At 45.0% G+C, this 12,030-nt stretch overlaps 1 protein-coding gene across 11 annotated transcripts in view; it reads right to left on the bottom strand.

Moving 5' to 3' along the window:
- LOC137438593 (uncharacterized) overlaps positions 1 to 12,030 on the bottom strand; it is a 159,120-nt gene that overhangs the window by 124,227 nt on the left and 22,863 nt on the right. For all 11 annotated transcript variants that reach the window (XM_068133767.2, XM_068133768.2, XM_068133770.2 and 8 more), the window contains exon 2: positions 10,903 to 11,003. In XM_068133767.2, the coding sequence (XP_067989868.1) occupies positions 10,903 to 10,987 (85 nt within the window). In that variant the 5' untranslated portion in view covers positions 10,988 to 11,003. The remainder of the gene's footprint in view (positions 1 to 10,902; positions 11,004 to 12,030) is intronic.

Raw genomic sequence — 12,030 nt, 5'->3', positions numbered from 1 at the left:
AAGTTCTGTCGCTCAAGATTTTGGGTCTCACTATCTGCCATGATCTTTCTTGGGAAAACCACATTTTCAAGCTGGCCTCCAAAGCCAGTCGCCGACTGGGCATCCTCCGTCGTGCGAAGTCCTTCCTCGGCACACCTGAGCTCCTCCCCACATACAAGGCTTTCATCCGCAGCTCAATGGAATACTGTTCTCCCCTATGGGCCGGTGCTCCTGCCTCACACCTAGCTCGGCTTCACGCTGTTGAAACCAAAGCTTTCAGAATTATTGGAATCTCCCGCGATGAAGCTATCTCTGAGGGCCTTTCACTCACTCACCGCAGGCAGGTAGGTGGTCTTTCTGTCTTCTACCGACTCCTCTCCGGCCTTGCACCCCCAGCTCTCTCTGTGCTCTGTCCCCCAAATATTCCTACAGGTCGCACAAGATCTGCCAGCAACCCTCTGATGGTTAAACTGCCGAAATCTCGGCTCTCTGCTCACCTTCACTCTTTCATTCCTCTTTTCTCCCGCCTCTGGAACAAACTCCCTCACTCCCTTCAATCCCACTCCTCCCTCCAGGTCTTTAAAACAGCTGTTCACCACCATCTCTTATCTTCCCCCATCCAAAACCTTGATCTTTTCTACCCCCGCTAATTCACCCCAGATCCACCTTGTTTGAAATTCCAACTTCTTTCCTGGAAGTCCTGGCAGTGTCCATATGTTTTATACCTCTCCCACCGCCCCCTTCCCATGCCCCCCCCCCCCCCAAAGCCCTCGCCCTCTCTCAGATCTCTCGATGTCTCCATGTCTCTCGGTCCCTGCTCTCAAATGTTGTGTTTGTGTCCTTCCCCCTCTCTCCCCATCTTGTCTACCGCTCCCGATGTTATATGTTTTATGTGTCGGTTTGTCTTTCTGTGTGATTAATGTTCGCTCTTTCACGAGCCTCGATCTTGTATACAAAAAAAAAAAAAAAAAAAAGAAACAAGCAATATAGCGAAGGAAAGAACCCAAATCGACAAAACACCGACGGGGGGAGGGAAGCCCCACGTTACCAGGCCGCACACGAGGTACGACCCAGAAAACGATTAATTACACACAGGTTTGTACGAATTACAAACCAATACCAACCAGAAACACACAATAACACGTGCACAGCAAAATAACCGGTGGAAATTTGACAAAGACAAGAATGTGAAAACACTTAAACTTCGATGCCGTGGAGAGCTCGAAGTACGCTTCACTCGCCCGAGGAACCGGAAGTCGGTTCCTCGACCACCAGTCTAGGGTGCATCAAACGCCCAACTATTTTTAAAAAGATGTTGGATTGATCTGTCCCAAATTTTATTTTGTTCCAATCATAAAATAAAGTTGCTATGCAAAATTTGGTAAGGTTTGGACATCATCTTCTGGGTCCACCTCACCATTTCATATTTTGAGTCGGTGGTATCAGAGTTGGAAATTTGACACGCAGCTGTTTTGAGGCCCATAAATAAAAATGAAAGGATTGACCGATTGCTACATATAATAACTCTTTGTAAAGGTATTATTGTGCTCTGTAGCAATATATCATCATCATAGGGATAGGGATACAATTCATTTATATACAAATAGTCCAAATAATGATTTTTTTCAAAATATGGATATAAAGCTAAATGAAGAGTATTTTTTAAATATAATATATAAATTAAAGAATATCCTGAATGTTGTAGTCATCTTGTCTTTACAGAGATCTTTTAACTAGACAAGATGATTAAAACAATTATTAGGCTATACTCTAATAAAATTGGATAATTGATTTATTTGTTGTACATAATTATGAAATGACATTATTGTTACTAATACTACCTTTTTCTTTCAGATAAAACAATGGATGGCACAGTAAAGAAAGCATCTGTTGCAACAAGAGAGTCCACCAAGGTGTTTGGTCTTGGAAGTGCCATAACTGAACAAGATTCCCAGATCAATGGCACCAGACTTCCAACTTGTTTACAAGTACTACGTTGTTTCATGTGGCACACGGAAGATGGCAAACTTGAACGACGCTCTCGGTGGGAATCAGCAAAGCTTGTACTGCAGAAAGTGACACCATTTTATGGCAAGGCTAATATTCCTATCATCTCTGAACGCAAGGCTATTGAGAAAATTATCAAACTTGCAGATGATAATTCCAAGCTTAGATCAATCCCTATCAACCGAAGAACAACTCCAACAAGCATCACAAAGGTGAATCAAATGGAGATGAAATTTATGGAGACATTTCCCTTGTGGCCCAATGATGCTAGTTCTCACATCAAGAATCCTGAAGACTTAGCATTCCTGGAATCTATGAAGACAGATCGCTGTGCAACATTTGGCTGCCAAGATAAACTGTTGGCAGATAAGATGCAGCGTAAAGTGAACCGCGAGGAAAACGAATCAGAGAGGCGAGCAAGTATGGAGCTGGAGTTCAACATAAATACTACAACCACTGTGTATAATATTAGTGACAGTGATGAAGAAGTAACTCTTGGACCTTCAACAAGCACACCAACAACCTCAAGAAGTCATCATCGTTTAGTTAGACCTGGCACATCAGTTTTCATTCCATATGACATCCTGAAGAGGCCCAGTCTTGTTTCACTGGCAACAAGGATGAAGATGACACCAACCCAACAGGCTGCTTTCACAGAAGCTCTTATTGAAGAAACAGGAGGGGATGTAGCGAAGGTGTCAACATCATATGCTACAGCAGATAAATCAAGACGCAAAATTGGACAGCATATTGCTACTACCTGTAAGGACAAATGAATACCTCCGAAGCTTGCTACGTTGCACTGGGACTCAAAGCTGCTTCCATGCTTAACTAACCAAAACACTTTTGAAAAACGCCTGGCTGTGCTTTTGGGTTCTCAAACTGATATGAAGCTGCTGGGTGTTCCATCCTACAAGCCTGGAACAGACCGTAAATCTGGATATATAATTGCTCAGCTGACTAATAACCTACTTGAATCATGGAACTGCCAAGAGAATGTTGTCAACTTGACATTTGACACAACTGCATCTAACACCGGCCACATCAGTGCAGCTTGTGTAACAATTCAACAACGGCTTAACAAAGCTCTTCTGTGGTCAGGCTGCAGACACCACATTGGTGAAGTCATTCTTATGCACATTTTTACTGATCTTAAAGTTGAAGCATCTAAGTCACCAGATATCTTCCTCTTCTCAAGGTTTCGCAAGAACTTTGAAATGTTTCCACACACATTCAATGAACCACTTTCACGATTTGATCCATCTCAACTAAATGAAGCAGCAACAAGTTTGACAAGTGACTGGCAAAAGAATGTTCTCAGACTCTGTCACACCGAGCAATCTCTAAGACGTGATGATTATTTGGAATTTGTTGATCTGTGTACTGTATTCCTTGATGGTGAAGTAGCTGAACATCAAATAACCTTCAAGCGTCCTGGTGCACTGCATAAAGCCAGATGGATGGCGAAGCTCCTCTACTCAATCAAATTATGTCTCTTCGAAAAACAAATCGCTGATCTTCCAGCAGGTACAATTACCACAGAAAAACAAGTGCCAAAGATCAGAGAATTTGTCACGTTTGTCACTCTAGTATACAGCTCCTGGTGGATGACATGTACCTCTGTCACCGATGCCCCATGGAATGACCTGCAGCTCATCTCCAAACTGAAACAGTATGAAGCTGTCAATGCTGGAATCTCAAGAAGTGCCCTGAAAGCCTTCAAACGACATCTCTGGTACCTCACAGAAGAGATGGTTCCACTTGCCCTCTTCAGCTCAGTTGTTCCTCATGACCATCGCCGTGCTCTGGCAGACAGACTTCTGGAGGTTCAGCCAGATTTTCCAGTAACCAACCCAAAAGGACGGTTTGGTACTGGGTTTGGAAAGCCCAGATTTCCTGATGACTTGACTGAGAAGACCACTCTGGCTGATTTTGTTGGACCAGATTCATGGTACCTATTTCATCATCTGAAGCTTGACTGGGCATTTCTAGTTACCGATGTTCAAGAATGGACTAACTCTGCAGCCTACCAGACATCATGGACTAATGTTGAAGCCTTGAATGTGGTGAATGACTCTGCACAAAGGGGAGTTAAGCTTAGCTCTGACTTCCTTTCAGCAGCCAGAAGTGAAGACCACTACCAAAATGTGCTACAAGTTGTTGAGCACAACCGCAAGGAGAAACCGAATCTTCGAAAGCGAGCAGCTCAAGACTAAACTGTCAGAAATATCCATGAAAACTACAGTATCTTTGTTTTGTTTCTATTTTCATGTTCATCCATAGTCAGATGTACTCGTATTAAGATGATAAATGCTAAGATTGTGTATATATGATTCTACTGTAATAAAAATTATATCATTCTGGTATCTATAATACATATGATTAAAAATTAAAAAAAATAACCACCTTTACAGGCCATTTTCCCCCGCAAAGCGGGGGTTGGCCTTTTTCGGGCACCGTGGTTGTTGTTGTTTTTCGGTCCCCTTTTTGAAGCAATGTTTTACGGCCGGATGCCCTTCCTGACACCAACCCTTTTTGCCGCCTTTAACGACAAACAGGGAATTACCAGTGAACTGGTACTCAATTAGCCGACCTCTCGGAAGGATGACAGGCTGAGTCAACCCCCCTGGCGTTAATTCAGCGATCGGGATTCGAACCCAGGATCCTAAGCCGGCCCCCTAGCCGCTAGCCCAACACCAGGGCAATAATACATATGATTATACCAATAAAATCATAATTTTGACTATTTGTGTAAAAGTGAATTATATCCCTATCCCTATGATGATTATATATTGCTACAGAGCACAATAATACCTTTCCAAAGAGCTATTGTATGTAGCAATCGGTCAATCCTTTCATTTTTATTTATGGGCCTCAAAACAGCTGCGTGTCAAATTTCCAACTCTGATACTACCGACTCAAAATCTAATTTGCTGAGGTGGACCCAGAAGATGATATCAAAACCTTACCAAATTTTGCATAGGAACTTTATTTTATGACTGGAACAAAATAAAATTGGGGACAGATTGTTTTCTTGACAAAGGGGCGTTTGATGCACCCTAACCACCACATGGGTACTCTATTGCCAGAGCAGCAATGGAGGAAGACACCTCATGCAAGATAGTATCAAGGAACGAGATGGTAAGGCTGAACTACATTTCAATTACAAACGCACGTCCTGTGCGGGAGCAAGCTCCAGCTGAACCTTCCTCTCCTTCCAGCCATCCACCCCTGCCATTCATTCCCATTCGTGTAAGTCTGACTGTCGTCTGTTTGTCTGTGTTGTCCGGGGTTTTAAGTTAAGCCTGTAGATAAGCTAGAATTGCACTGTGTCTTCCTCTTATGATGCGCTATGCAAATGCTGTGAAATTGTCAAGTCAATCGGGTGAAAATTTATGATTTTAGAAGTTTGACCTTTGACCACCAAATAGCAGCAAAGCTGCCCCAAACCATAATATTTCCACCACCATGCTTTACAGTTGGTATCAGGTTCTTGTGGTCAAATGCTGTCTTTGGTTTTCACCAAACATGTCTTCTGGTACTGTGGCCAAATAGCTCCACCTTTAACTCATCTGTCCAGAGCACATTGTTCCAGAAGTGCTGGTCTTTGCCCAGGTGTTCATTGGCAAACTTTAGTCTTGCCCTGATGTTCTTTCTGGACAGCAAAGGTTTCCACCTGGCACACCTCCCATGTAGATCAAATTTGTGCGGCCTCTTTGTAATGGTAGACTCGTGCACTTTGACATCAACAGTGACAAGAGCTACCTGTAGGTCCCATGATGACATTCTGGGGTTCTTAGAGACTTCTTTCAGCATCTTGCGGTCTGCTCTCGGGCTGAACTTGCTGGGGCAGCCTGGCCTGAAAAAGTTGGCAGTTGTTTGGAATCTTCTCCACTTGTAGATGATCTTCCGGACAGTCGAATGATTGATTTCAAATTGTTTGGAGATCTTTTTAAATCCCTTCCCAGACTCGTAGGCATCTATAACCTTCTTTCTGAAGGCCTCAGAGCTCTTTTGATCTAGGCATGGTGACGCCGCACACTTCAACAACAAAGAGCAAACCAAACTAAATGTCTGAAGTTTAAAATAGACAGGTTCCTTCAAGATCCTCTCTAACGATGTTCTAATCATTTGCACCTGAGCTGGTGCACCTGATTCTAATTTTAGGTATTTGAAGTAGTGATAAATGTCGGGGTGTACTTACTTTTTCCACATGCGAAATTTGCATTTATGTTTATTTAAATTATACAATGGACTACAAAATGTAAATGTTTCATGATATTTGTTATATTATATCACCTTTATCTATCAATATTGTTGAAATGAAGATCAAATTTTCAAATCTCTGATCATCAATTTGGTTTCAGACCAGGTCACTCTACTCTGGACATGCTGCTTCTGCTGTCTCAACAATGGATGGAGGTCCTCAATGCCAAACAGGAAATCAGAGCTGTCTCCCTTGACATATCACGTGCCTTCGATACGGTCTGGCACCCAGCTCTGCTCACCAAACTCTCCTCCTATGGTATCCATGGAAATCTCCATGCATGGCTTGCGGACTTCCTCTCTGGTCGTAGTCAACGTGTGGCCCTGAATGGATTTCACTCATCTCCCCTTCCTGTTCAGGCTGGAGTTCCCCAAGGCAGTGTTCTGGGTCCTGTGCTTTTTCTGGTCTTTATCAATGATCTCTCTGACTCTCTGGAAAATCCTCTATCTCTTTGCTGATGACTCCACTCTCTGCCGCTCCATTCCTCTTCCCTCAGATCGGCAGTCTGCAGCCTCCTCACTCTCTGAAGACTTGGACAAAATCACAGACTGGTCAAACAATTGGAACATGTCTTTCAATCCTGACAAATCTCACACTCTTACTATGTCTCTCCGAAAAGATCGACTGGACAACCCTCCCATCTACTTTCTCAACAATCCTCTCCAAGAAGTTCTGTCGCTCAAGCTTTTGGGTCTCACTATCTGCCATGATCTTTCTTGGGAAAACCACATTTCCAAGCTGGCCTCCAAAGCCAGTCGCCGACTGGGCATCCTCCGTCGTGCGAAGTCCTTCCTCGGCACACCTGAGCTCCTCACCACATACAAGGCTTTCATCCGCAGCTCAATGGAATACTGTTCTCCCCTATGGGCCGGTGCTCCTGCCTCACACCTAGCTCGGCTTCACGCTGTTGAAACCAAAGCTTTCAGAATTATTGGAATCTCCCGCGATGAAGCTATCTCTGAGGGCCTTTCACTCACTCACCGCAGGCAGGTAGGTGGTCTTTCTGTCTTCTTCCAACTCCTCTCCGGCCTTGCACCCCCTGCTCTCTCTTTGCTCTGTCCCCCAAATATTCCTGCAGGTCGCACAAGATCTGCCAGCAACCCTCTTATTGTTAAACTGCCAAAATCTAGGCTCTCTGCTCACCTTCACTCTTTTATTCCCCTTTTCTCCCACCTCTGGAACAAACTCCCTCACTCCCTTCAATCCCACTCATCCCTCCAGGTCTTTAAAACAGCTGTTCACCACCATCTCTTATCTTCCCCCATCCAAAACCTTGATCTTTTCTACCCCCGCTAATTCACCCCAGATCCACCTTGTTTGAAATTCCAACTTCTTTCCTGGAAGTCCTGGCAGTGTCCATATGTTTTATACCTCTCCCACCCCCCCCCCCCTTCCCTTGCCCCCCCCACTTCCCATGCCCCCCCCCCCAAAGCTCTCTCCCTCTCACAGATCTCTCGATGTCTCCATGTCTCTCGGTCCCTGCTCTCAAATGTTGTGTTTGTGTCCTTCCCCCTCTCTCCCCATCTTGTCTACCGCTCCCGATGTTATATGTTTTATGTGTCGGTTTGTCTTTCTGTGTGATTAATGTTCGCTCTTTCACGAGCCTCGATCTTGTATACAAAAAATAAAAAAAAATAGCTGTATGTTGAAATGTGTTGAAAAAGTCAAAACTTTACATGGGGTGTACTTACTTTTTCACGTGACTGTATATATTGTTGAGGATCTCAGCGCCGGCCTTTCCCCTTACCAAGGGGGGATTAGTCCCCTTGTCTCTTACTAGCCGACGGGACCCAGGACCTATGACGTCCTTCCCGGACAGCGTTAAATAGCGTTAAATAGGGTTTTAGGACTAAGAATTCGCTTTTACCTAAGTACTAACGCTGACCGGAAACGAGGAAATAAGCCCCGCCCGAATCACGGGTGTTGGTGGAAACGCCGAGCGGTGGCGGACCTGTGACCTGAGCCGTTATCAATGACTAAACCCGATCCAAGTGGTTCGTAATCGTGCCACGCTTACCCAATGGAGGAAATGACTGAAATGGTCGAATTTGGGAAGAAAAGGAATAACAGATTTATTTACACTTTGTACAATAAGAAGAAGAAAACACAGTGCAGCCTTAAACAGTCTTAACTTATCCCTGGACAAACGGGCCCGTCACACTCAGACACACTCACGTGGGGTTGCAGACGAACAGGTCGATGGTCCAGGGATGGCGTCCAGGCAGCTCGCTCTCCGGTCCCCAACTCGCACCGCGAAGTAGATGAACCCAGCGGCCAGGAGCTCTCCACGTGACGTTTGGCGCGCACGGGATTATTATAGGGCGGACGGTAGGCTGGTTTTGGCGGTTACACTCACGGGGCTGCGTACATAATAAACGGACAGTTCAATACGCGCTTCTCAATGCGCCGCTCAATCAATGCCTCAAACTGTCGTGTGCATGCCGGTCCTCTCAATGCAGTTCTCACATGAGTGCTCCGGATCAGTTCTCTCCCAACTCGTAACTCAATCAGAACTGTGCATCCCTTCTCATCTCCGTATGCATGCGAGTCCTTTCAATACCAATGCCTGGCTCCAGTCCTTTGTAAGCGCCTCTCCCTTCTCATCTCTCAACTTGCAAGTCCTTTTCCAGCCAGTCCTCTTAATGCAGTTCTCACACGAGTGCTCCGGATCGGTTCTCTCGTATCAGCCAGTTCGCTCGGTCCTCATCCAGTTCTTCGTAAGCGCCTCTCCCTTCTCATCTCAACTGAGGTGGGGGGCCTCGCGCAAAGGGTTTTATTGCCACGCCCTTGGAACCCTCTGGAACTCACCAGACGTTTTTTGCCACGCCCCATCAAGCCATGCCCTCTCAGCCCTGGTTGGCTGTTGCTCTTACCGTCACCGCCTCTGACATGCTGCTTGACGCGGCCACACCTCGACCTCGCGCTCCTCCATCTTTTCAGGCCTACCTCGTGGTTACCCGACTAGTTTGAGCGAGCAACGGGCAGCTAATGCTGCTGGCGGCCAAAGCGTAACAAACTTGAGGGATGCCAAATGGGGCGCAGGATCGAGTTTTCCCATAGATAGAATTGAAGGGCGGCTGCAAAATGAAAGGGACCTAAACTCATTTCTTTACACAACGCAGATGTCACTAGGGAAATGGCCTACTCTTACACATACTATGACATAACTAATTCTAATGGGCCTACGTGTTGCTTGTGGACTAACTATGGGGGGCAAACCTCTAACCTTTAATGATGTTATATGTACAATTCTCAAAACCTCAACAATATATAGTTTTTGGCCCTATCACTCAATGGTAAAGAATCACTTAGAAAGTTTTTAAAAGTTCTCTGATCCACATCCACATTCGGATTTTCACCAAAATTGAATCAATTCTTCCTTTTCACATACCCAACCAAGTTTCGTTCAAATCTGTCCACAACTTTTTGAGATATCTTGCTATATATCGTTTTTAGCCCTATCACTCAATGGTGAAGAATCACTTAAAGAATTCTCAGATCCGGATCCGAATTCTCCGATCCTAATTAAATCTCACCAAAATCTAATCATTTTGTCCGTGTCACATACCCAACCTCTGCACCAAATTTTGTCCGAATCCATCCTCAAAGTTTTGAGATATCCTGTTCACAGACAAACAGACAAGAAGGTGTCAGGTGGTAGCCTGCCAGGTATGACGAAAATCGGGAGAATCTTGACCTTTGACCTATATAGGTAAAAAAAACTGACAGCCTTACTTTTCTACTTCGGAATCCTTTGGTAAAGTTTGACGAAGATAGCTGAAAGCGTTCGCGAGTTATCAAACTCACAAACAAACAAACGAGACAGACCACATGTGACGAAAAATTTCAACTTTCTTCATAACAAACAGACAGGGGTGAAAACATAACCTCCATCCACCTTCGGTGACGGAGGTAACCAGTAGCTGTGCAACAAACATGGCCACAGTAGAAATGGATGATGTATCATAAGAGGGAATGGGGGGTGTGGGAGAGGAAATGCAAAGATACAAGTTAGAAATTATGGAAAAGTACATTGAATAATGTCACATGACTGGTGGTCCAAATGGCCTATGGAGAGGGCTGGACTATGGGGTTGGTTCATAAGACTGACCTATCCCTCATAAGCAGGCACAGTGAAGCTATGTTCCCTCTTCAATGTGGTCTACAACGACAGCTAAAGACCAATTTTGATCTATCGCACGCTCAATATTTGAGTATGGCCCACAAAGATCATTTTTGACCATTTTGACCTCATGGTGACCATTTGATTGTGAGCTGTAGGATGGCTCAAACAAACTTTAGAATGACCATTTTATGAAGGTTCTTGCCAAGTTTCAAAAAAATCTCAACATCAATTTTGTGGGAGAAGGTTAACGTGATAACATATGGATGGACTGAAGGTATGTGTAGATTCCCAGATCACAGTTCCAGGTTCTCTAATTATGTCTTACAATTAAACAGTGCAAGGAAAGGTTTATGAATTACCTCCCAATACAGAAATTTAATCGGCACAAGGGAATTATGGAGGGAGAAATCGATTGGAAGACCACGCAATACCAGACTTCAAATCAACTGTCCTCTCGTCAAAAGTTAGGAGAGACTCACCCTCGCAGATATAATATGAGCCCGAAATTCAGCATCTCACTCACCTGGAGTTAGCTCCAACTGCTGGTCACAACTCCAACGTCGTGGACCACCACCTCTGCGGTTCCGCACCAAGAACGATCGAGGCATTTCCTCAGGATATCGCCTGCAAATCACGCACCAACTCATCATCACTTTATCACTGGTCATCCTCAGAGACACTGAACCCAGTCTGTGATCAATCAGACACACCAAACCCAGTCTGCGATCAATGAGAAACACCGAACCCAGTCCACGATCAATCAGACACGGAATCCAGTCCACGATCAATCAGATACACCAAACCCAGTCCACGATCAATCAGAGACACCGAACGCAGTCCACGATCAATCAGAGACACAACGCAGTCCACAATCAATCAGAGACACCGAATGCAGTCCACGATCAATCAGAGACACCGAATGCAGTCCACGATCAATCAGACACACCGAACCCAATCCACGATCAATCAGACACACCGAAACCAGTCCACGATCAATCAGAGACACTGAATGCAGTCCACGATCAATCAGAGACACTGAACGCAGTCCACGATCAATCAGAGACACTGAATGCAGTCCACAATCAATCAGAGACACTGAACGCAGTCCACGAGCAATCAGAGACACTGAGCGCAGTCCATCATCAATCAGAGACACTGAACGCAGTCCACGATCAATCAGAGACCCTGAACCCAGTCCATAATCAGAGACCCTGAACCCAGTCCACGATCGATTAGAGACACTGAATCCAGTCCACAATCAATCAGACACACAGAACCCTGTTCACAATCAATCAGAGACTGGGAACACAGTCCACAATCAATCAGAGACACTGAACCCAGTCCACAATCAATCAGAGACACTGAACTGAGTTCATGATCAATCAAAGACAATGAACCCAGTCCACGATCAATCGGAGACCCGGAACCCCATCCACAATCGATGAGCCACCGAACGCATTCCACGATAAATCAGACACACCGAACCCAGTCCACGATCAATCAGACACACCGAACCCAATCCACGATCAATCAGACACACCGAAACCAGTCCATGATCAATCAGAGACACTGAACGCAGTCCATGATCAATCAGAGACACTGAACGCAGTCCACGATCAATCAGAGACACTGAACCCAGTCCACGATCAAT

The sequence above is a fragment of the Myxine glutinosa genome, chromosome 13 (assembly GCF_964187855.1).
Source record: "Myxine glutinosa chromosome 13, kmMyxGlut1.1, whole genome shotgun sequence".
Taxonomy (NCBI): domain Eukaryota; kingdom Metazoa; phylum Chordata; class Myxini; order Myxiniformes; family Myxinidae; genus Myxine; species Myxine glutinosa.
This window is presented reverse-complemented; position numbering and strand designations above follow the sequence as displayed.